At 42.9% G+C, this 26789-nt stretch overlaps 1 protein-coding gene across 1 annotated transcript in view; it reads left to right on the top strand.

The window, feature by feature from the left end:
* Positions 1-777: 777 nt before the first annotated feature.
* Positions 778-26789, top strand: part of dpysl5b (dihydropyrimidinase like 5b) — a 73861-nt gene continuing 47849 nt past the window's right edge. The window contains exon 1 of the mRNA XM_067984378.1: positions 778-1227. Coding sequence (XP_067840479.1) covers positions 967-1227 — 261 coding nt within the window. The 5' untranslated portion in view covers positions 778-966. The remainder of the gene's footprint in view (positions 1228-26789) is intronic.

The following is a 26789-nucleotide window of genomic DNA, read 5'->3' as shown; positions in this document are numbered from 1 at the left end:
GGTGATCAGTGAAGATGGAGACAGAGATGGAAAAGGATCACATCCAAATGAGAGTGTGCAGTCTAAGGTGGAGGGATCGGTGACAAATTTTAATATCTGCAAGACCTTAAGGAATGGATGGAATTGGGGTTTAATTCCAGTTCCTTCGACATTTTATCAATACGGCATTCCACTACAGTGACATCATAAATAGGAAAAAATGGACTGACAGCAGCACTCCTTATTCGTGATGGCGTGTGAGGGGGATTTCTATTAAAAATGTCTGCCCTAGACTACCTGTAACCAGAAGCTCAACTCAGAAATATGCACAACTGAAAAATGGTAGTTAGTGTACAACGTAGAGGGATCGTGGTGCATTTAAGTGGAGGATATATTTCAATTTAAAGTTGTATTAAACATCAGTGAGTATTTTTTTAAGTTTTCCTGTTGACAGTATTGTATTATTTCGTAATCGCTTCATAATTGATTTTGTGCAATAATGCAAACATTTCAACTGGCAAAATAAATTTCACCCGGCGGCGTTATCAATACTCAGCGATGCTGCGGTTCATCGATTCTCCATGAACCTGATTTAAGGTTCCAGGACCACGCCGATGTGTAGAAGGTGCTCTGGGACATGTAGTTCGTCCGCCTCACACTTGGCTGTTTTCCGGACGTCACGATGTCGAAAGCAGAGACTACAGCTCCCAGAGTTCACTGCGCTGCGCTGTCCGATTGCTAAGTGCAGATTGGCTCATTCCCGACAATCGCACGATCCACAGTCAGGTTCGGCTGCGCGCTCGCACTTAGCAACCAGCATCGCGGCGAAAGGACGGGGAGTGAGTGAGAGGAAAGAGGGAGGTTTGGGGTGTTTGAAACCCAAAAACAATAATAATCTTTTCAAAAAACACAATTGGGAATTGTAATTAGAAGAGTGACGGGTGGCAGTTTCTTTTTTACCGGCGAGTGTGGTTTTAGTGGAGAACAATGCACGCCAGCGCGAGTGCCCTGAGGACCCTGATCAAAGGGGGAAGAGTGGTGAACGACGACTGCACCCAAGAGGCCGACGTCTACATCGAGAACGGCGTCATCCAGCTGGTCGGCCGGGAGCTCATGATCCCCGGCGGGGCCAAAGTCATCGATGCCACCGGCAAGCTGGTCATGCCGGGCGGCATCGACACCAGCACCCACTTCCAGGAGACCTTCATGAACGTGACCTCCGTGGACGATTACTACCACGGCACCAAGGTAATAGCCTAGCCGGGCGATCAGCAGGCATTGTCTCGTCAGGGGGGGGGGGGAAATCAGTCTCTTCACAAGAAAGGGGAGGTTGCAAACTTTAGGCAGGGGGAAGAAAGAAAGAAATTAATGAAGCGAACATCTCAGCTCTATGATTATTTCTAGGAATTATTAATTTAAAGCGTTCACTCCCATCGCCAATTTCGCATTAGAGCCTTTGGTGACCGGATCGCTGCTTTTTTTCACTGGATTCTGGGTGGAGCCGGGTGCAGCACATCTGACAAGTGGGGGTGGGGGAAGCAGGTGGGTTGAGGAGGAGAAGGATTATGTTGGCAACGCTGGTGGAGGCATTGGATGCAGTGCTACGGGGAGATGTGGTCGGGGATGGGGATGCAGCAAATGTAATTCTCATGGTAAGAGGAGAGGTAAACAATGTTTCTCCACACAAAAGCCACCCATCGCCACTTTTAAAATCTTGCATGTGGAACCAATTGTCAGTAATCACACTGCTGATGTGACCTGTTAGTTTACAGTTGAGCAGAAATAGTGTGATTTTCTTGCCCTGCAGAAGACATTGTTTTCATTTCATGGACTAGTTATAAAGGTTCACTTGCACATTGCTTAGATATGTATTGATTATTTGAATCATCTTCACTGTGTTGGATGGATGAACTAAGATGGGCCCACTGGCCTTTATCTGTGATTATCTTGTGAAGAGAAAGATCACAATTCAGAATCGTGGTTTTTCTTTAACATTTTTCTCTATGTGGATAGTTTATTTAGGGCAATAATGGATGCTAATACCCTTGAATTGGAGTATTGTTAATATGAAATATAAACTATCCATGTGAGTTTAACTTGCCTCAAACTAGTTCACAACATTAGAGGAAACTTCAGGTTATAACATAACATAACCACCAATTGACAATACTGAAACTTAAAAGTAAAAACCAGATGTATGGAAATATCTGTTTTATGTCCTAGATGGGAAATAAATGTTTATCTGGAATATGTAAGCCATTATTTAAGTTTCTAAAAGTATAAGAACATAAGAAATAGGAGCAGGAGTAGGCCAATCGGCCCCTTGAGCCTGCTCCGCCATTCAATAAGATCATGGCTGATCTGATCCTAATCTCAAATCTAAATTCATGTCCAATTTCCTGCCCGCTCCCCGTAACCCCAAATTCCCTTTACTTCTCGAACCTTGGCCACAGAGACCAACTTGTTGCTCTTCTTAGTTCTGTGCCATTAAATATTGATAGTGTTTTATTTATTTCTCCCCCAACCATGGTTGTTGAACTTGAGTGTCAAGCAGCCCTGATATTCAGCGCTCAAATATCCATCATCAGGTTGTAAATTCAATCCTGCTGGTGCCAAGAAACAAAGTTGCATCAAAAAAATGGCCGAAGCTTTCAACTTGGGCGGGGGCAGAAATCGGGCAGCAGTGGATTTGCTGCGTGTTATATGCCCCGCCCAATTTTCCTTTTTAAATAACCAAAACCATTTTGTTTAGTTGGGAGTTGCTTTTCAAATTTTTGAATATGAAAATATTTGATAATTTTATAAATGTTTTACCACATAAACATTGCAAGTGCTTCAGTTTATTAATAAGTAGGGGGATTAGAGGAGGCAATAAAGAGCAAGAGGGGAGGTGCATAGTGCTCCCATCGATGAGCTGAAAGTCATTTTGTATATGCCAATCAGCAGCACCCCTTAAATGATTACAGCATCAAAATTATTTCTGAAAGATCAGGCAAAGGTGTAGTACCTTATGTCATATTCCATTCAAAGATGGACTGGTAACCTACTCTGACCTGTCTAACAATGCTATTGTGTCCAGCCACCTTCATAGCTACTGAGATTGATTTGCCCCACTGGGCTAAACCATTGGCATATTATCCAATATGGGGGGCGGGGAGGGGCAGCAGATTCAATATGGGCAAAATTTGATGATACTGACATTTTCTATTTAAATGTGTTTTGACTTTTTTTAAAAATTCATTTTGACAGTAATGTTTGTTTAGATAACCAAGGGTTGTGCCTTGTCAGTCTACTTGTCAGAGTACTTAATGATTGTAAATTTGTGCTTTCCGAATCCAGTATTATTTTTCCTGTTTCGATTCAGCTGCAGAATAATTAACAAGCAGCTCGATTTAATGGAGCACATTTGTTTCAGTGTCCTCAAAATGGCCACCAGGTTTGGCACTATTTATGTTGCTGGAATGCCTGGCATGTTCATTGTTTTCGCTGATAGAGGGCAGAAACTGTAGGAAGTACAGTTATTGAAATAGCAGAAACAATCAATACAGTGTAATTGTATCTGTTATGTGTTCTCAAAAGAATGTTTTGCAACAAAAGTAACTGGTAGTCATTGGCTGATCTGAGAGGAATAGAAATCAGCCAGCTGTTTTCTTTTGTCATATTGTCACGGGTGAGTAGCTCGGCCAAGATCTGTCTGCCAATCCGAGCATGAAAATCCCCCAGCCAAATGCTGCATTTGCATTAAGAAGTAGGTGGGATTGGGGTTAAAATGATTTACAACTCAACTCTCACTTAATGGTTTCAGTATTGATTGAGCTCATCATTGCTGTAAAAATTATAGATCAGTTCATGAAAATGTTTTGTGGACTATATCAACCAATTCTAACATTTTTAATCTCTGTTTTGAAAGATGCTGGACTTAGGCAGAGGAAAAAATTGTGTGTTAAACAAGGCTGTAGTACCATCTTGAGTGGTTTATGATGTCATCATGATGCAGTTTATGCTTAATCTTTATCCTAGTTCTTCCACTCGCTGCGGCAGTGTAGTGGAGCACAAATGTGCCAACTCTACTGAATTGCTGATCTATGCCAATATTGCCACTTAGGATTTCAGTAAAGGGCAATAGCGGGCATCTGAAATTTTTGTACTTTGTTTCATTTAAACTGCTTTTGACATTTTAATCATAGAATTTATGCTTTCAAATTTATGTTGTCTGGGGAGAATATTTTGAGATGTATAACGGGATAAAATACTGGTTGTTACAGCTTTGTGATTGGTTATGGTAGTGATGGAAACAAGATGAGATCAATTAAATGTACTGCACAACAGCAGATTGTATTGGTTTAAGTGCATTTTTCCCCCATGTCCATTTTTCTGTGAAAAATCACAGAATGCAATCATCAAAACACTAGTTTAAAAAAATCTCTAAATCCCACGTAATGAAAAGGAAATTCTCATTCAGGCATGATAAATCATAAACCCATTTACTATGCACACTATATCTTTAACTATAAACTATAAATAAATAGTTAAATAAATATTCAGAACAATTAATTACGAATTAATTTAAAATCAAGCTAAAATCCAAGAACGAAATGTAATCTAGACCTTAAGTGTTCCTATTACATCTAGAATTAAATTAATATCAATAAATAAAAACTGGCCCTGCAGGTTGTGTGTCGGGATTGTGGTATGTGGGAGTCTGTGGGTAGCGAGACTGTCCCAGATTGCCACGTGCAGGAAATGTCTTTGCCTTGAGTCATTCCAGCTCAGAGTCCTTGGGCTGGAGTGCGGGTTTTCTTGTATTCGTTCATGGGATGTGGGCGTCAATGGCGAGGCCAGCATTTATTGCCCATCCCTAATTGTCCTTGAGAAGGTGGTGGTGAGCCGCCGCCTTGAACCGCTGCAGTCCATTTGGTGAAGGTTCTCCCACAGTGCTGTTATGATGTGGAGATGCCGGTGATGGACTGGGGTTGACAATTGTAAACAATTTTACAACACCAAGTTATACGGTAGTATAGTGGTTATGTTACTGGGCTAGTAATCCAGAGGCCTGGACTAAAATCCAGAGTCATGAGTTCAAATCCCGCCACGGCAGCTGGCGAATTTAAATTCAATTAATTAATTAAATTCAATTAATTAAAATAAAAAATCTGGAATTAAAATACTAGTATCAGCAATGATGGCCATGAAACTACCGGATTGTCGTAAAAACCCATCTGGTTCACTAATGTCCTTTAGGGAAGGAAGCCTGCCGCCCTTACCCGGTCTGGCCTAGATGTGACTCCAGACCCACGGCAATGTGGTTGATTCTTAATTGCCCTCTGAAATGGCCTAGCAAGCCACTCAGTTGTAAAATCTCGCTACGAAAAGTCATAATAAGAATAAAACCGGACGGACCACCCGGCATCGGACCACTAGGCACCGGACACGACAACGGCAAAACACCAAGCCCAGTCGACCCTGCAAGGTCCTCCTTACTAACATCTGGGGACTTGTGCCAAAATTGGGAGAGCTGTCCCACAGACTAGTCAAGCAACAGCCTGACATAGCCATACTCACAGAATCATACCTTTCAGTCAACGTCCCAGACTCTTCCATCACCATCCCTGGGTATGTCCTGTCCCACCGGCAGGACAGACCCACCAGAGGTGGCGGTACAGTGATATACAGTCAGGAGGGAGTGGCCCTGGGAGTCCTCAACATTGACTCTGGACCCCATGAAATCTCATGGCATCAGGTCAAACATGGGCAAGGAAACCTCCTGCTGATTACCACCTACCGTCCTCCCTCAGCTGATGAATCAGTCCTCCTCCATGTTGAACACCACTTGGAGGAAGCACTGACGGGAGCAAGGGCACAAAATGTACTCTGGGTGGGGGACTTCAATGTCCATCACCAAGAGTGGCTCGGTAGCACCACTACTGACCGACCTGGCCGAGTCCTGAAGGACATAGCCGCTAGACTGGGCCTGCGGCAGGTGGTGAGCGAACCAACACGAGGGAAAAACTTACTTGACCTCGTCCTCACCAATCTACCTGTCGCAAATGCATCTGTCCATGACAGTATTGGTAGGAGTGACCACCGCACAGTCCTCGTGGAGATGAAATCCCGTCTTCGCACTGAGGACACCATCCAACGTGTTGTGTGGCACTACCACCGTGCTAAATGGGATAGATTCAGAACAGATCTAGCAGCTCAAAACTGGGCATCCATGAGGCGCTGTGGGCCATCAGCAGCAGCAGAATTGTATTCCAGCACAATCTGTAACCTCATGGCCCGGCATATTCCTCACTCTACCATTACCAACAAGCCAGGGGATCAACCCTGGTTCAATGAGGAGTGTAGAAGAGCATGCCAGGAGCAGCACCAGGCGTACCGAAAAATGAGGTGCCAACCTGGTGAAGCTACAACTCAGGACTACATGCATGCTAAACAGCGGAAGCAACATGCTATAGACAGAGCTAAGCGATTCCACAACCAACGGATCAGATCAAAGCTCTGCAGTCCTGCCACATCCAATCGTGAATGGTGGTGGACAATTAAACAACTAACGGGAGGAGGAGGCTCTGCAAACATCCCCATTCTCAATGATGGCGGAGTCCAGCACGTGAGTGCAAAAGACAAGGCTGAAGCGTTTCCAACCATCTTCAGCCAGAAGTGCCGAGTGGATAATCCATCTCAGCCTCCTCCCGATATCCCCACCATCACGGAAGCCAGTCTTCGGACAATTTGATTCACTCCACGTGATATCAAGAAACGGCTGAGTGCACTGGATACAGCAAAGGCTATGGGCCCCGACAACATCCCAGCTGTAGTGCTGAAGACTTGTGCTCCAGAACTAGCTGCGCCTCTAGCCAAGCTGTTCCAGTACAGCTACAACACTGGCATCCACCCGACAATGTGGAAAATTGCCCAGGTATGTCCTGTCCACAAAAAGCAGGACAAATCCAATCCGGCCAATTACCGCCCCATCAGTCTACTCTCAATCATCAGCAAAGTGATGGAAGGTGTCGTCGACAGTGCTATCAAGCGGCACTTACTTACCAATAACCTGCTCACCGATGCTCAGTTTGGGTTCCGCCAGGACCACTCTGCTCCAGACCTCATTACAGCCTTGGTCCAAACATGGACAAAAGAGCTGAATTCCAGAGGTGAGGTGAGAGTGACTGCCCTTGACATCAAGGCAGCATTTGACCGAGTGTGGCACCAAGGAGCCCTAGTAAAATTGAAGTCAATGGGAATCAGGGGGGAAAACTCTCCAGTGGCTGGAGTCATACCTAGCACAAAGGAAGATGGTAGTGGTTGTTGGAGGCCAATCATCTCAGCCCCAGGGCATTGCTGCAGGAGTTCCTCAGGGCAGTGTCCGAGGCCCAACCATCTTCAGCTGCTTCATCAATGACCTTCCCTCCATCATAAGGTCAGAAATGGGGATGTTCGCTGATGACTGCACAGTGTTCAGTTCCATTCGCAACCCCTCAGATAATGAAGCAGTCCGAGCCTGCATGCAGCAAGACCTGGACAACATCCAGGCTTGGGCTCATAAGTGGCAAGTAACATTCGCGCCAGATAAGTGTCAGGCAATGACCATCTCCAACAAGAGAGAGTCTAACCACCTCCCCTTGACATTCAACGGCATTACCATCGCCGAATCCCCCACCATCAACATCCTGGGGGTCACCATTGACCAGAAACTTAACTGGACCAGCCACATAAATACTGTGGCTACAAGAGCAGGTCAGAGGCTGGGTATTCTGCGGCGAGTGACTCACCTGACTCCCCAAAGCCTTTCCACCATCTACAAGGCACAAGTCAGGAGTGTGATGGAATACTCTCCACTTGCCTGGATGAGTGCAGCTCCAACAACACTCAAGAAGCTCGACACCATCCAAGATAAAGCAGCCCGCTTGATTGGCACCCCATCCACCACCCTAAACATTCACTCCCTTCACCACCGGCGCACTGTGGCTGCAGTGTGCACCATCCACAGGATGCACTGCAGCAACTCGCCAAGGCTTCTTCGACAGCACCTCCCAAACCCGCGACCTCTACCACCTAGAAGGACAAGGGCAGCAGGCGCATGGGAACAACACCACCTGCACGTTCCCCTCCAAGTCACACACCATCCCGACTTGGAAATATATCGCCGTTCCTTCATTGTCGCTGGGTCAAAATCCTGGAACTCCCTTCCTAACAGCACTGTGGGAGAACCGTCACCACACGGACTGCAGCGGTTCAAGAAGGCGGCTCACCACCACCTTCTCGAGGGCAATTAGGGATGGGCAATAAATGCCGGCCTTGCCAGCGACGCCCACATCCCGTGAACGAATAAAAAAAGTAAATTAAAAAATTTTTATTTGAAAATCACAAGCTTTCGGAGGCTTCCTCCTTCCTCAGGTGAATGTAAAGAAATCCTCGAACCCTTCGCATTTATAAATCACGGAACAATACCTGGTGATTACAGATAGTCTTTCCAACTGCCCGTTGCCAAGGCAATCAAAGTGTTCAGACAGAGAGGTGTTACCTACAGGGCCACCGAATATACAAACAACCAAAAAAAAACAGAGAGAGAGAGGCAGAAACATCCGGAAGGAAGAGAAAGACAGCAAATGACCCGTTATATTAAAAACAGATAACTTCTGTTCGCTGGTGGGGTTACGTGTAGCGTGACATGAACCCAAGATCCCGGTTGAGGCCGTCCTCATGGGTGCGGAACTTGGCTATCAATTTCTGCTCAACGATTTTGCGTTGTCGTGTGCCTCGAAGGCCGCCTTAGAGTACGCTTACCCGAAGGTCGGTGGCTGAATGTCCTTGACTGCTGAAGTGTTCCCCGACTGGGAGGGAACCCTCCTGTCTGGCGATTGTTGCGCGGTGTCCGTTCATCCGTTGTCGCAGCGTCTGCATGGTCTCGCCAGTGTACCATGCTCTGGGGCATCCTTTCCTGCAACGTATGAGGTAGACAACGTTGGCCGAGTCACATGAGTATGAACCATGCACCTGGTGGGTGGTGTCCTCTCGTGTGATGGTGGTATCTGTGTCGATGATCTGGCATGTCTTGCAGAGGTTACCGTGGCAGGGTTGTGTGGTGTCGTGGACGCTGTTCTCCTGAAAGCTGGGTAATTTGCTGCGAGCGATGGTCTGTTTGAGGTTGGGTGGCTGTTTAACGGCGAGTAGTGGAGGTGTGGGGATGGCCATAGCGAGGTGTTCGTCGTCATTGATGACACGTTGAAGGCTGCGGAGAACATGGCGTAGTTTCTCCGCTCCGGGGAAGTACTGGACGACGAAGGGTACTCTGTTGGTTGCGTCCCGTGTTAGTCTTCTGAGGAGGTCTATGCGATTTTTTGCTGTGGCCCGTCGGAACTGTCGATCGATGAGTCGAGCGTCATATCCCGTTCTTACTAGGGCGTCTTTCAGCGTCTGTAGGTGTCCATCGCGTTCCTCCTCGTCTGGCCAGACCCTGTGTATTCGCAGGGCCTGTCCATAGGGGATGGCCTCTTTGACGTGGTTAGGGTGGAAGCTGGAAAAGTGGAGCATCGTGAGGTTGTCCGTGGGCTTGCGGTAGAGTGAGGTGCTGAGGTGCCCGTCTTTGATGGAGATTCGTGTGTCCAAGAAAGAAACTGATTCTGAGGAGTAGTCCATGGTGAGCTTGATGGTGGGATGGAACTTGTTGATATTATCGTGTAGTCTCTTTAGTGATTCTTCGCCGTGGGTCCATGGAATGAAAATGTTGTCGATGTGTCTGGTGTATAGCGTTGGTTGGAGGTCCTGTGCAGTGAAGAAGTCCTGCTCGAACTTGTGCATGAAAATGTTGGCGTATTTAGGTCGGGAGTTCCAGGATTTTGACCCAGCGATGATGAAGGAACGGCGATATATTTCCAAGTCGGGATGGTGTGTGACTTGGGGAGGGCAACGTGCAGATGGTGTTGTTCCCATGTGCCTGCTGCTCTTGTCCTTCTAGGTGGTAGAGGTCACAGGTTTGGGAGGTGCTGTCAAAGAAGCCTTGGCGAGTTGCTGCAGTGCATCCTGTGGATGGTACACACTGCAGCCACTGTGCGCCAGTGGTGAAGGGAGGGAATGTTTAGGATGGTGGATGGGGTGCCAATCAAGCGGGCTGCTTTGTCCTGGATGGTGTCAAGCTTCTTGAGTGTTGTTGGAACTGCACTCATCCAGGCAAGTGGAGAGTATTCCATCACACTCCTGACTTGTGCTTTATGGATGGTAGAAAGGCTTTGGGGAGTCAGGAGGTGAGTCACTCGCCTCAGAATACCCAGCCTCTGACCTGCTCTTGTCGCCACAGTATTTATGTGGCTGGTCCAGGTAAGTTTCTGGTCAGTGGTGACCCCCAGGATGTTGATGGTGGGGGATTCGGTGATGGTAATGCTGTTGAATGTCAAGGGGAGGTGGTTAGTCTCTCTCTTGTTGGAGATGGTCATTGCCCGGCACTTGTCTGCTGCGAATGTTACTTGCCACTTATAAGCCCAAGCCTGGATGTTGTCCAGGCCTTGCTGCATGCGGGCTCAGACTGCTTCATTATTTGAGAGGTTGTGAATGGAACTGAACACTGTGCGATCAGTTACAGACCCTCCGACATGTAGCTCAGCAGAATGTGGGGAAACAAGGAGACGGGGTGGAGAAGGAGGTCCCGCAGACGCTGCTCCTATCCAACAGGTATAATGCACTTTCTGCCTGAGAGGATAAGGATGCAGGCTGTGGGGTGGACAGCCAGAACGCTAACAATGGCACCATTGAGCAGGAGGGGGGAGGAGCAAAATAGAAAGGTTGTAGTCATAGGAGATTCTATAATTAGGGGGATAAATAGCTTCCTCTGCAGCCGCGACCGAGAATCCAGGAGGGTGTGTTGCCTACCTAGTGCAAGGGTGAAGGGCATCTTGAAGCAACTGGAGAGGAACTTGGAAAGGGAGGAGGAAGATCCAGTTGTCGTGGTTCATGTTGGGACCAAGGACAAAGGGAAGAAAAGGGAGGAGGTCCTTACTAAGAGAATATCAGAAGTTAGGAACTAAATTAAAAAGCAGGACCTCCGAGTGGTAATCTCGGGATCACAACCTAAGCCATGTGTTAATTGGCATAGGGATAAACAGATCAGGAAGGTGAACGCATCACTGAAAGAGGGGTTCCATTTCATGAGACACTGGCACCAATACTGGGACAGTACGAAGCTGTACCGTTGGGACGGGTTCCACCTGAATCGGAGTGGGACCACTGTCCTAGCGGAAAGGATAAATAGGGCTGTGGATAGGACTTTAAGCTTGTAAGACGGTGGGGGAGGGATCTGGGGAAGAGAACATTATTCTGAAGAATAAAGAAATAGGAAATGAGAGTAAAGGTCAGACCAAGTTAAGCAATAAAGGTAACATGAATGGTCAGGGAACAAATACAGTTACAGAAGATAAGTGCAAAATGACTGATAAAAACAAAGGGATAGGAACGATTACTAAAAACAAATCAAATTGCCTGTGCAGCAATGTGCACAGCATCCGAAACAAAACGGGAGAACTGGCAATAATTCATAACGAGGGGCTAGATGTGGTAGGTATAACTAAAACATGGCTACATAAGGAAGCGGGCTGGCAATTAAATATTGTATTTGGAAAGGATAGGGAAGGAAGAAGCGGGTGTGGGATAGCTGTACGAATTAGAGATAGCATAATGGCAATTCAATAAAGGGACAGAAGTAATGACGATCCGGATTCTTTCCCCTCAGTCTGGTTCAGTAAAAACTGAGTCGAGTACATTTTAAAGTTCATCACAACTTTAATAGCAGGGTTCTTAGTCTGCAGCATTGATTTGGACTCCTGATAGAGTCCCTCTGTGCTGGCAGAGCAAGAACAAAAAACATACAGAAATCCACACGTTTTTATACAGATGAATAGGGTTGGAACATACTTAACGAGGGTCAACACCAATCATAAGCCGGGCATAGGTTGCCATGCGAGGTTACATTATTGCCGGCCAATCATAAATCGTCCATGTGCTGATCATGTTGCTGTTAGACATCAAAGGGGATACTTCCTCACCTTCCAACCTGGAATGTTCTTTCAACTTTGGCTAAGCTCGTTACCTATATTGATCTGCCATAAACATGGAGACATTCAGACAAAGACTCTACATTGATAAGACAATGCAAACCTGCTGACTACGCAAACATATGGCCCAGCAGGAGGTCAGGCCACCTGTACCAATCTCAGTTACTAACTAATTAACCCTTTCTAACCATTTTGCATTCTGCTTCTTTGCCACGTAGGCATCTTAATATTTTACCGAAAACTGACCACGTAGGGATTCTCATTCCCCCCTTTTATCATTTCATGATAACCAATTATAACGGTGCTCACTAGTTCTGCAGCGCAGCAACATTTAAGTAAGCAATAAACTATAAGAATTATAACAATGAATATGACTAGCCCTTGAACTAGAGAAGTCCCAATAGAACACAGACATGTTTCATCAATACGCCTTTGTACTCTTATCTGTTCTCAGGAACAGACTCCTTCTAAACATCTCTCAAGTAAGCTGCGAATGTCCTTGGTCAGCTAAACCTATTCATGTTAGTTTGAAAAGGCTATCATAGTCAAATATCCCATGGTGCTTTATATTTTGTTTCCAGCCGAACTGGACTGAATGGTACCTTTCAGACCATTTTACACCTGTGAATTGGTGCCCTCCCCGTTATATCCCTTAATCCAAATTCTCCCTACAATATCCCGTTAGATGCTGTACCTCATCTTAACCAGGTTCCCTTCGTGTTGGCCACCAGTCCGGGTGGAAGAGAGGCAGAGCATCTGATAATCCTATCAAACTATAATTGTCTTCCCTTTTACATGCACCTTACCCCAGCGGGTGCTACTCCCGGTACCATTAAGATGTGTTCTTAGTTGAAACCACAGAGACAATGGGGACATTCTCACCCAGGCTCTGTTTTACTATCTTTGCCAAACCCTTCATCCTCTGCTTACATTTATTACATGCAATGAAAATCAAGAAGCACATTACAACAAACTGCACTACAACTAATACATATGAAATTAATCTAATCCAAAGATGGATCTGTATATTCAGTCCCAAATTCCAGAGGTCATTTCACCAGGTGGTGACTTCAATTTGGTCAGTGTCATGCTTAATGTTGTTATTGTCCTGTTGTAGGTTATAATAAACCTTCTGGGAGAGGCGTATCTCCATTCGCAATGCTTTCAAGTATTTAGGCAACAGGGGTGTCAGATACCCAAATGTGTCCTGATATTCTTTTAAGTCCTTTCTGACATTCTCAGAAACTTGTAAGGTGGTGAGGTTATGCCGGTGTATCTCTACCAGTTCCTCGGGTCCAATCCGAACCAGGACTTCAGAAATGGAGTAGAATTCTGGACTTAAAATATCGCAAGTTAGATGGGCATATTTAAACGTTTTCAAATTAGTTGTAACACGATATTCGCCCTCTCCGGCATATGCCACTTAAGTGGGTTTTAGATCTGCCTCTAGGGCCTCCATGGTACAGTTAATATCCGGATTGGTACCGGTATTATTAAACCCACACTGTGCTTCTAGGCTGTGTCCAACACTATGTGGACACACAGTGACAGCATGTCTAGTAACACATCCCTTTAATTTTGTTCCAGCCAATCAGCTTAAATCTACGTCCTCTAGTTCTTGAACCCTCTGCTAGGGGAAACAGGTACTTCCTGTCTACTTTATCTGGGCCCCTCATAATCTTGTAATTTTGTATCCATCGTGCGGATATCTTCTAAATATTGTTTCTCCCAATTTTATTGTTAACTGATGGGAACCTAACCCTGAATTTTGGAAATCCAAATTACTGTGTCCCTCTTTACTTTAATTTCAGTCCTTTTGATTGATACCAGTGTTTCCTGACTGTTTCATTAATTAGTTGGTTTCTCTATGGACCATGTGTCAGTGCCTTGTTTGAAAGGATTTCTCACTCGCCTGAACCACATTAACCATTTTCCTGTTGTGCTGTTGTCAAGTAACTGAGCCTGTCTGAAACTCATTCTTCACTGTATCTTCTTCATGTATCTCCGCATACTAGCAGCATCTCATAGGAATGAGCTTAGTGTTCTTGGATATTAACTTTCTGCTGGCCAGTCTCTTCTTCCTCATGGTATTTCCGAACATTTTCCATGGCACACATCATATGTCCTGTAGGATTCAGTCCTGTAAAAGCAACTGGTTTGTTTAAAGAGTGGTTGCAATAGCTCACCAGGCCATAGGCCTTTGTAATCATGTTCTTCATCCTGATCTCCGTTTCAGATGATGGCAACATACATTTGTATCTTTTATGTCCACTGTAGCCATTCTTAGGTTTTCAGGTTATCTTATCAAAAAGATCAGGGGTGTCTAGAGTGCTTATCTCCCCCTGCATGGTCCCGATGTCAGGGTAGTGGCCAGGCTATTGAGTGTAGTTTTCTCATTATTCATTATAGGCAAGGACACAAATATCTCCACGAGAAAGCTATCAATTTACTATTCTCAACTACACTTTCCTGACTTCCACTAGATTGTATATTTATGCCAGGTTGATTTTTTTTATCATGCCCAATTCAATGACTTTAGAGAAGTTCCCATATCTCCCCACCTCGAGCACTCTGTCTCGGAAGACAACAAATAGGTTAAAACAAAACAAATCAAAATGTTTTCAAAAGAAGAGAATCGGGTTGATATCACCACGCTGTGACATTTGGTATCCGCTGATGTCTGCAGCTAAAGTCTTAAATCTTTAACACCACTGGATCGTTTCCTGCACCAAATTTCTCCAGCAAAGGTTGCACCGTAACTTTGTAACTACTCTTGGTAATCCTGCACCATCAACACTCACGTGGTCCCGAAAAAAAACAGGTTCACCTGTTTTAAAAGAAACACAGAAAATCCATTGCGGCTCTTCTTGAGAGCCCAAGTGATTAATTTGTCAAATCTTCATTTATTATTTATTTATCCAAAGGAATAATCCCTTTACCCGAAACAAATTCAGAAAACAAAACAGGAGAGAGAAATTGCCTAGTCCCTCTCTCGCTCTCTCTCTGAAGCACGCAGCCTGTCTGAAATAAACACTGTCTCTCCCACATACAGATGTACGCAGGGCTGCAGACTGGAATTTCTAACTCCAAGTCCTAATCTCTGTGTTTTCAAGATGTAACCACATTAAGCAGATATCATTAGCAGCCGCCTGCTAAGATACATTATATTCCTCTTTTATTAATTTATTAATGGTTTGGGCATGTGTTTCTAGCACTGTAGCTATCCTTTGCAAATATATGGTCAGCATTTGATCCTCAGACAATTCCTTATCTGTATTTTCATTTATTTTTTTAATATATATTTAATGCGAGACCCTAAATCTCTGACCTTTTGATCTAATGTTGTCAAATCAATGGTGTTAACAACTGAGGCAAAGGCAGTTGCTATATCACTTATCACAGATCTTTACGTCTCCATATTTGCCTATCTCTTTTACAATGTCCACCTCCATTCCATGTCGCTCTTTGTTTTAACACTTGAGTTAGGAGGTGTTGATCTAATTGTTGAGTTTTCTTAGCATTCTCAATGCAAGTTATATAATTTGTCAGGGAAGGTCTCCCCTCTTTGGTCAGATCTTGTATTCGACTATTAATTTCAAATAAAATTGAATAGCCCCAGAACTTGTCAAAACTTCCTTATCATACTGTGGCAGGGTAAAACTGATGGGCGTTTAGTACCCTGTGTCAGTACATAGCTCAAGTAATGGACTTCCAATTGTCTAACCTATGCTTCCTTTTCATATGATTTGTTTTACATTCCTTTCTTATCAATTTTTCACTGTTGCGTGAAAACTTATAACTCAGTCAATTGTAGCCTTTGGCATTTCCGAGTGATTGGGACAATTTTACTAATATAACCTGTACCAATTGTTACCTCATGTTCACCTGTGTTCTGGGCAAGCCTCAGACAGTTCTCAACCGACTGGGTCATTTCTATCTGTTTGAACTGCTCTTGGCATGACAGTCTGGCTTCTTGGGATGGAAGGAGTTAATATTAACTTGCTCTTGTGGTCGGAGTAACTTGACCCTTCTCCCTTTGAGATTAAGTTTCCACCTTCAAAATTTCACTTCACACAGGTTTGACTGATTTTTTTACTTCTCACATTTGTGGATTGCTTTATACTATATTTTTGCACACTATTTTTTCACATACTTTTAGTGGATGTGATTATAATCAACGCTCCGAGCTGTTCCAGCTTTCCGACTTTTCCTATCACAGTGATACCAGATAGTTTTTTTTTTAATCTGTCCCGTTAATTTTTTAAAACCTCTTTTTAAACCACAGCCAATCACAAAATAAACATTCAAAATGCGCAATTACTGCAATGTTGCATTTGCAATCTTGTCATTCTGTTTGGGATACTTCCCTGATGTTGGGGGACTATCTGTGCAAACAAGCAATGTCAAAAGTGCACTGCTGGTATGTATTAGAGGCATAGGCATTAGGGTTGTTGATGCTGTAGGATTGCCCCAGACCACACATTTGCCATCAGCAAAAATCCTGTAAGACAGGGGCATTTTAGATGAGCAAGGACAAATGGTGATTAGCATTAAAACGCCACACTTTCTAACTGGGGCAGATTTATTTCAGTTAAGACCCAACCACCTTTATTTTGCTTTCTTTTTGATGACATGTTTGCAGTCAATATTGCTCCAAACTGGCCACTGGGGAGCGCAGGGATGAATGGCTTTTGGATTTTCCCTCCTTATCGAGTCAGCTGAGATTGGTAATTGTTTTGTGTTTGGTGAGAAGTCAGATGCGAACCCACCCTATGCCATTCCGTTACACTGTACTGTATCCAGGGGGAAAAGATGTCAGCATATGTGTTGCTGAGATAATGCCATTTATCACACTGGCTGATCTAACCCAGCTGAGTTGTTGGTGAAATGGAGATGAGTAAAAATGATCCCAGCAAAAAAAGGTTTGCTTGTGAAAAGAGACTGACCTGAATGTGGAGAATAATAAATTTCTGCTATTGCTGCAGTATGAATTTAACAAATAATTCCTGTAACAAAATTATAAGAAAATAAGAAATAGGAGCAGGAGTCTGCCATACAGCCCCTTGAGCCTGCTCCGCCGTTCAATAAGATCATGGTTGATCTTCGACTTAACTCCACTTTCCTGCCTGATCTCCCCCCCCCCCCCCACCCCCCCACATATCCCTTGATTCCCCTAAAGTCCAAAACGACTCAGCATCCACCACCCTCTGGGGTAGAGAATTCCAAAGATTCACAACCCGCTGAGTGAAGAAATTCCTCCTCATCTCAGTCTTAAATGGCCGACGCCTTATCCTGAGACTATGTCCCCTATCCTAGATTCTTCAGCCAGGGGAAATAACCTCTCAGCATCTATCCTGTCAAGCCCTCTCAGAATCTTATATGTTTCAATGAGATCACGTCTCGTTCTTCTAAACTCCAGAGAGCATAGGCCCAATCCACTCAATCTCTCCTCATAGGACAACCCTCTCATCCCAGGAACCAATCCAGTGAACTTTCGTTGCACCACTTCTAAGGCAACTATACCCTTCCTTAGATAAGGAGATCAAAACTGTGCCCAGTGCTCCAGGTGTGTTCTCGTCAAAGCCCTGTACAATTGTGGTAAGACTTCCTTGGCAGTTCCAGTCGAAGGGACTTAAATTCTCTAATTTAACAGGGATTTAGCTCAGCGCAAAATGTATTGTGTGTATGGTGAGGTACTGAATGCAGCCTGTCTTACAGCGGCCTATTAATTTCAAAAGAATGAAAAACAAATTAATTGAAATTCTGGTGTCATATATCATAGAATTATAGAATCGAGCAGCACAGAAGGGGGCCATTCAGCCCATCATGCCTGTGCCAGCTATTTGAAAGTGCTATCCAATTAGCCCCAGTCCCCTGCTGTTTCCCCATAGCCCTTCAATTTTTTCCTTTTCAAGTGCATATCCAATTCCCTTTTGAAAGTTACTGTTGAATCTGCTTCCACCACCCTCTCAGGCAGTACAACCCAGATCATCATAACTCGCTGCTGCGTAAAAAGATTTCTCCTCTTCTCCCTTCTGGTTCTTTTACCAATTACCTCATATCTGTGCCCACTAGTTACTATATGCAGGAATATTGTAAGATTTTTAATTCTCAGATAAAACCATTTGTTTCTATTCGCTAACATGTTCCACCCCTGATCTGACAGCTTTAGATATGTTCCAGTCACATGCCATAACTCCAGCATGATGGCAGTGTCAAAGAAAAACTGATAAATAGAATTCCTCAATAGAGGAAAGAAGGCTGTATGTGTATTGTAAAGAATAAAGTGAATGAAGAAAGTTTAAATATCTTTCTGTTTCTCATTTGAGATCAGTGAGCTGAGAGATTTTCATGATGGGAAATGGAATTTCTCTGCTTTTGCCCTCCTGTTCTCGGCATCCCTGGTCCAGTATACGACAATGAGCCAGAGTATAACTTCCTTTATTCTGACCTAGCAATGGGTTTTAACCCCAAATTCAGAAGAGCATCCCTGACTGTGCTAGTGTAATACCACTCATTTCCCACACCTGTCATCCTTGGACTTCTGTGTGAGATTGCCCATAATTCTGCACAAATAGACAGTCTTGTGATGTGACTCTGGGTGCACCATAAATGGGGTTAAAGATTGCCCAAACTCATTTCATGTAGTAACCTTGAAGCCAATGGAGAGACAGAAAACAGACTATGATCCCATCACCTGAATCCGATTTGAACCCGCTCCCAGATGTTTGAAGTCACTGTGCTAATCCATCATGCTGTCCAGTCATCCTTGTTCATGAGCTATTGAAGGTTAGGTGTTATGGTAAGATATGTTATCTATACCATTCAAGTACATTATAGCTTATGACATGCTCTCACAGTTCTGTTTTGTTTCCACTTGAGGTGTTTCTCTCCCTTTCTTTTCTGGTCTTAACACATGAGGGAAGATGACTTGCGCCCCCCTCCCCTTCCCCCGCCACCATTGCTGTAGGAAAACTGTTACAAGTTGATTTTCCCATCACCCTCCTCCCTTTCCGCGCCCCCCCTCCCGCCCCAACACACTTCCCAGTGGAGAAAGAACTGATGCCTACATGATGCTCCTCACAATAGTGCATGTCTTTGAAGGATCACTTTCACTACTTCATGGCACGTGTTGGCTCCAGTATGTGCCGCAACAGTTTTTTTTGGTTTATTTGCTAAAAAGAAATTGAAGATACAGTAGTGCCCCACAAACTTAAGCTTAAGCTTTGAGACTTTTGACACTGGTCCAGTTGTGCGGTGCAACATTTTGTAAAAAGATGTAAACTTGTTCCTGTAGTTTTGTTTCACCAGGAGAAGGGAGGGGAAAAGTTGGGGGAACTTTGCTACTTTCCAGTGAAATTGATTTGGACTGAAAAACTATACCTCTCTCGAAATGGTGTTTGATACTAGGGGATTGAACAAAGAGAGATTCGTTTTAAATAGGCGAGAGAATTCTGTTCTACTTTGACAGCTATCTAGCTGTCTGTGAACAAAGGTTCACTTTCAGATTTCTGACATCTGCAGCATTTTGCTTTTGTTCACTTTCTATTCTGCTGGCTAAGTAACAGTTAGCTGCATCCTTTTGTGAGAGGGGGAAAATACTTCAGTAAATGGAGAGGTTGCCAAGAGCTGGGTAAAGAATAAGACTTCACCACCTTGTTTTTGGAAACCTTGTTTTTTTTTTAAGTTGATCTGTTTTTTTTGGTGAATATTAGTGGTATTGTTAATTAAAAATAAGCGTATTGGTCATCAATCTGATTTTATTGTGCTGTGTAATATACTTCAGGCAATACTGGCTGGAAACTTGAAACCTAGCCTGAGATTATTTTAATCCAGAGTGATCGTTCGGAAAGATATTTATAGTGCAACAGATTGCTTGTTTGTTTTCAAACCAACTTGAGGTATTTATCTTAAAAAAAAAACAGTAGTGGTGATACAGTTTGCAGCATGTCAGTGGTTCAGTTAATACCTGTGACATCCTACAGTATGTGTGTTCCATTGCAGCTTTCTCACCAGTGATATGTGGTAGTCTATAGTGCATTTTGTTCCAGTGACAAATCAATCTTTGGTTCATTTATTGCTACATTCTTTTTAATCTCTTAATATTTTGAAGAATTAGATAAGGTGCTACCTTCAGGGGAGTACTGAAAAAAACTGGGAGGTAAGAGACCTTTTTTGTTTTTTTTTTAAAAAAAACAAGTTTTTAAACAGTGTTTGAAGTGTGGGCTTACAATACTGATGAGTACTAATGAGAGGCTGAATATAATGTTTCAGGATCAAAAGCAAATTACTGGGGATGCTGGAAATCTGAAATAAAAACAGAAAATGCTGGATAAGCTCAGCAAGTCGGATAAGCTCAGCAAGTCGGATAAGCTCAGCAAGTCGGATAAGCTCAGCAAGTCAGGCAGCATCTGTGGAAAGAAACAGAGTTAACGTTTCAGGCCGAAGACCTGATGAAAGACCTGCCTGACTTGCTAAGCTTTTCCAGCATTTTCTGTTCTTATAATGTTTCAGGAAGTGGTTTGAGGAGGCGGCTGCACGGAGTCACCAGTTAGAACTAGGTAGATAGAGCCATAACTAGTATTGTGTATAAATGTTTGTATGAATTTGTTGTGTGCTGTACAAATTCAAACCCAAGGGCTAGTATGGTCAAGGAATGAGTCAAGTTCCAACATTCCTAGTTTACAGAAGATGACTTTAGTCTCCAATTTCCACACAGTATTGATGTGTTAATTAAGATTCCATTTGCAAGGTGTGAACAACACCCACCTAAAAATGAGGCACATCAGAAGAAACAATCTATTAGTATTCATTCTAGGCAGTTCAACGGCTAATTGGTCATTGGACTGAGATGGGTAAAAAGATAGACAGGCGGTTCAACCACAGTGCAGCTCTGAGAGATTCAGAATTGAAAGGGTGCACTGGTGTGTGTTTCAGTCTAGCGGTCAAGATGCTGGTCAGGGCTAGACAGACTGGATGCAGGGAGGATGTTTCCCCTGGCTGGGGAGTCCAGAATGAGGGGTCACAGTCTCAGGATACGGGATAGGACATTTAGGACTGAGGTGAGCAGAAATTTCTTCACTCAGAGGATGGTGAACCTGTGGAATTCTTGACCACAGAAGGCTGTGGAGGCCAAGTCAATAAATATATTTAAGAAGGAGCTAGATAGATTTCTAGACACAAAAGGCATCAAGGGGTATGGGGGGAGAGCGGAAATATGGTATTGAGATAGAGGATCAGCCATGATCATATTGAATGGCGGAGCAGGCTCGAATGGCCGACTCCTGCTCCTATTTTCTATGTTTCTATGCTTCCCTTACATCCACTGCTGTTTGAGCAAACTGCAGTTTTACATGGAATTACATAGAATGTACAGCACAGAAACAAATCCATTCGGCCCAACAGTTCCATGGCGTTGTTTATGCTCCACACGAGCCTCCTCCCTCCCTGTCAACAGCATATCTTTCTATTCCTTTCTCCCTCATGTTTACCCAGCTTCTCCTTAAATGCATGTATGCTAGTCGCCTCAATTACTCTTTGTGGTAGCGCGTTCCACATTCTAACCACTCTCTGGGTAAAGACGTTTCTCCTGAATTCCCTATTAGATTTATTGGTGACTATCTTATATTTATGGCTCCCAGCTTTAGTTTCCTCCCCGCAAGTGGAGACATCTTTTCTACGTCTATGCTATCAAACCCTTTCATAATCTTAAAGGTCACTCCTCAGTGTTCTCATTTCTAGAGAAATGAGCCCCAGCCTGTTCAATCTTTCCTGATAAGTGTAACCTGTCAGTTCTGGTATCAAGAGAGATGTGTTGATTATACTGTCTTCTGGGAGTGGTTGGAAGAGATATAAAATGCAGGGGTCATGCGTGTTATTGAATTGTGTGAGACCTAATTGATATGAAGTCTCTTCAGCGACAGAAAGTTGCAGGTTCTGGTTCATGGGGAACACAAGGTCTGCTTAACAGGAAGTGCAGCAAGATTGTTGCACGAAGAAATGGCTCATTAAATACCCTAAATTTACATCACATTAATGGCGAGTTGTGAGAGAGACCTTTCCATCGTACATCGTACTTCCCATTTCCCAAGCTGAGTGTTAATGTTCAAGATGACATTTTGATTTTAGGATTCCAGCACTTTAGCATTTTCACTATTATCCCACCTTCAAGACAATCTTGACAATCAGTAAGAATAATTTAATTTTGTTTGGCGACTTCATTTTAATTCTATTTTAAAAAATGTTAACGTTTTATCATCATCTTTGATGGGGCCTGTTTTGTTCAGCAGGTTAAGAGTTAAAGGGAACTCTAAGTGGTCAGCATGACTCTTATTTGAAAGGCAAGCCTAATTCGAAAGTGCAGTAAAGCTAAGGGAGCTGTTCATTAAATGGTGCTGAAATTTGATCATGCACATTAAATGTAAACAATTTTACAACACCAAGTTATAGTCCAGCAATTTTATTTTAAATTCACAAGCTTTCGGAGATTTTCTCCTTCCTCAGGCAAATGTTTCAAGATCTCCTTGAAGCCTACATTAAATGTAGGCAGACACAGCATACAACTGAGCACTTGCACAGCTCTCCTGGGATAAGCTGTCTGGCTTTTCACAAGATTATAAATGGAGTTCTAACTTAAAATGAGAAACATTGTGGAATGGAGTCTAACCTGAGGTGCGATTTCATGTTCTGCTTTTCTAGATTTTCCCTTTTACTTCTAGTGTAGTTGCACTAACCAATAAAAAAGAAACAATTATTTTATTTTGTCACCTTTTGTATACATAAGTATTGACATTTTTAAATAAATAGTAACACATTAGTCTGTGGCAAAGTTACAGTTCTTGAATTTTAAAGGCCAATAGCAACAAATACAAATGGAATATGTGAATAAGTACCACAATTTATATGTATATTTTGATTTTCACAGGATGAATGTTAAGATTGCGCCTTCTAGGCAATCTATAAGTTTTAGTGATCCTGTCTGGTACAGGAAAAATGGAGGTAATCGTGATTTCAAATTCACAGGATTTATTGAGTATTGTTAAATACCAAAGTAGCCTATTAACAATAAATCCAGTTCAAACCAAAATACTGATGGTGCACTGCAACTGTTAATGAAGGATGTCTTAAAACATTGAAATGTGTGATTTTTATGTGGCAGTACTGAGGAACCCACATTGTCTGTCTGAATTTATATATTAGTCATATTGATTATTGTACATTTCATTGTGTTATATTTTGAACCACCTTTAAATGAAAACTGCCTTGCCATATTGATCTGTTCTAAGGATTAAGATACAACATGTAAGTAGTTTCCTTGGTGCAGTTTTTTTTTGTGAACAATCAGATACTAAGCTTTTTTTTAAAAAGAAAGATTTGAAAGTAATGCTTGCATTACATTTATTATAGCTCTATAAACACATTATTGGAACAATTAAAAATACTTTACATAATGAAGTGCTTTGAGTCCAGTGACTGTTCTTGCATAGGCAAATGTAGCAGCTGTTCTGCACCAGTGAAGTTCCACAAACCAATCAAATGAATCCCCAGTTAATCTGTTGTATTAGTTGAGAGAGGAATGTTGGTCAGGGCACCAGGAGAGTGCTTTCTGTGAATAGTAATACTACACTGAAAGGGACCTCTGTTTAATGTCTCATCTGAAGGTCGGCACCTCTGAGAATGCAGCACTCCCTCAGTACTGCACTGGAGTGTCGGCCCAGGTTATGTTTTTCTCCTGATGTAAAGTCTCAAACTCTCCTTCTGACATGGAGGTAAGAGTGCTTGCAATTGATACACAATATGTAAGACCGGATCTGTGTTTTATTACTTTAGCTTTTCAGGGTATGATAGTTATGCTCGGTTCCCCCTCTTAAATTTGTGGAAGTTGGTCCAATTACAACATACAAGGTACTTGTTATCTAGGATGTTGTCCATTGTCCTTTTTCTTTATACTGAAAACCAAAAATCAGCTGGACAAGGGCAGTCCTCCGATGTGTATGAAGCTTAAACACTGGCTCTATGTACATTATAGGTGATGTGTGTATAATCTGCACTTCAGCATGTTCAATAAAACAACTAATGTTCATTAGTAGTACAGTAAGTTTTTGTTGTTGGTGCAGATTCAGCTTTAATGTACAGTACAACAGAAAAAGTGTCTTGATAATACAGGTCTTAATTGGAAATGTGGGTAGGTGTCCAATATTTTCCAGTTTTGGAGCAGTGTCTCATGCTGATCTGCTTAATTTATCCATGAATCCAAGAATGTCAGCCTTTCCCAGTTGCCTTTGTACTGTGCACAGAATTATGTGTCTGGATTTTCTTCTGTAAATTTTTATTGCCGCTTTGTGTGCAACCATGTTTATAGAAGTGGTGATGAATATGGCAGGGAGGGAAATACCTGACTCATTCCAATTTCAACTGGTTTGGAATTAACTTGCTAGATACTGGAAAAGTAGTAGGAGGGAGGATGTGCAATATGTAAAGAGCCGATATAGCCCAGATATCAGAGTTGGCACAAAACCAACTAAATCTGTCAAACTGCACATTTGTGTAAATGTAACAAAGCCTGCTTTTATTTTAAATCAGCATAAGGTATGTACTATAAGTTGTCATTTGACTTGGGGAAATGCAGATGTAAAATAAATTGGGTTCTTGCCCCAAAATTACAAATGTTGACTCATTTAAAAAAATATTCTCTCAATTACTGTTTTGCTATCATGAATGTTGGTTTTTAATAGGGCAGTGTTATCAGTCTTTCAGCAAAATGACTTATTCCATAGACAAAGAAGGTAACAGCAATTTCAGTTTAGTCTTGTCATTGTCAAAAGAAAGCCACTTTTGTGAGAGCTTTGCAAGCTATAAACCGGAATCATTCATGCAATGTGCTTTAATTCATAGTCTTTTTTAAAATTGGTTTGTTTTTTGTATACAAATCTGTAAACCGAGAAGGCATAATTGCATGTAGTGGAATCACAACCCACAGTGTGCTCTGATATATTGCTATTCATTCTTAGCAACGTCCACATTTATTGCCCATCCCTTGTTGCCCAAACTGAGTGGCTTGCTAAGCCACTTCACAGGGCATTTAAGAGTCAACCACGTTGGTGTGAAACTGGAACTGGAGTCACATATGGGTCACACCATGTAAGGACGGCAGGTTTCCTTCCTTAAAATACATTATTGAACCAATTGGGTTTTTACGACAATCCGGCAACTTTATGGTTACTTTTACTGATACCAACTTTTTATTTTCAAATTCTCAAACTACCATGGTGGGATTTGAATTCATGTTCTTTGGATTATTAATCCAGGCCTTTGAATTACTAGTTCAGTAACATAACCACCACATATACATATAATGCCGATGTAAATGTGTTTCTCCATGATGGTACTGCTATGAAAGTTAAATGCTGACTTAAGAAGCCACACTTGCTTGTCACAGCACAGTCTGCTCAGGAACCTGCAGAACTTGTGCTCTAGCTTCTCTCAGCTTCACCTGCTGCTATATTTTTAAAATTGAAGCCCGTGGAATTGAAGGGGCAGTGGCAGTGTGGATACAAAATTGGCTAAGAAACAGAGGGTAGCGGTGAACATTTTTTTTCAGATTAGAGGGAATTATACAGTGGCATCCCCCAGGGGTCGGTATTAGGACCACTGCTCTTTTTGATGTATATTAAAGATCTGGACTTGGATATAAAGTGCATAATTTCAAAGTTTGCAGATGACACAAAACTCAGAAATGTAAATGGGGATAGTAATAGACTTCAGGAGGACATAGACTGGTGAAATGGGCAGACACATGGCAGATGAAATTTAATGCAGAGAAGTGTGAAATGATGCATTTTGGAAAGAAGAATGAGGAGAAGCAATGTAAACTAAATGGTACAATTTTAAAGAGGGTGCAGGAACAGTGAGACCTGGGGGTGCACATGCACAAATCTTTGAAGGTTGCAGGGACCTGGGCTTTATAACTAGAGGTATAGAGTACAAAAGCAAGGACGTTATGCTAAACCTTTTATAAATCACTGGTTTATTATGTCCAATTAAACTCAGCTGGAGTATTATGTCCAATTCTGGGCACCACACTTTAGGAAGGATGTAAAAGCCTTGAAGAGGGTGCAGAGGAGATTTACCAGAATGGTACCAGGGATGAGGGATTTCAGTTATGTGGAGAGACTGGAGATGCTGGGATTGTTCTCCTTAGACCAGAGAAAGTTAAGGGAGATTTAATAGAGGTGTTCAAAATTATGAAGGGTTGACAGCCAGTAGTCGTGTGCCATATCTGTACCAACGACACAAGTTTAAAAAAAGGGATGAGGTCCTGCAAGGTGAATTTAAGGAGTTAGGAGATAAATTAAAAGGTAGTGACCTCAGGATTACTACCAGTGCCATGTGCTAGTGAGTATAGGAACAGAAAAATAGACCGGATGAACGCGTGGCTGCAGGGATGGTGTAGGAGGGAGGGATTTAGATTCCTGGGACATTGGGACCGGTTCTGGGGAAGGTGGGACCTGTACAAGCGGGACGGGCTACGTCCGAGCAGGACCGGGACCAATGGCCTCACGGGGGTGTTTGCAAGTGCTGTGCGGAAGGTTTAAACTAGAGTGGCAGGGGGATGGGAACCTGAGCGGGGAGTCAGAAGGGAGTAAAGTTGAGAGCAGCAAGAGAGGGGAAGACCCAGGGGAAATTTACAATACAAATAGTACAAACAATTGTTCAAGAACAAGAGAAAGGGAAAAGCATAGAGCAGCAGAAAGAAAGTGTACTTTA

Source organism: Heptranchias perlo, chromosome 5, assembly GCF_035084215.1.
Source record: "Heptranchias perlo isolate sHepPer1 chromosome 5, sHepPer1.hap1, whole genome shotgun sequence".
Lineage (NCBI taxonomy): Eukaryota > Metazoa > Chordata > Chondrichthyes > Hexanchiformes > Hexanchidae > Heptranchias > Heptranchias perlo.
Note: the sequence above shows the minus strand (reverse complement) of the source record. Positions and strands in the feature narration are given on the sequence as shown.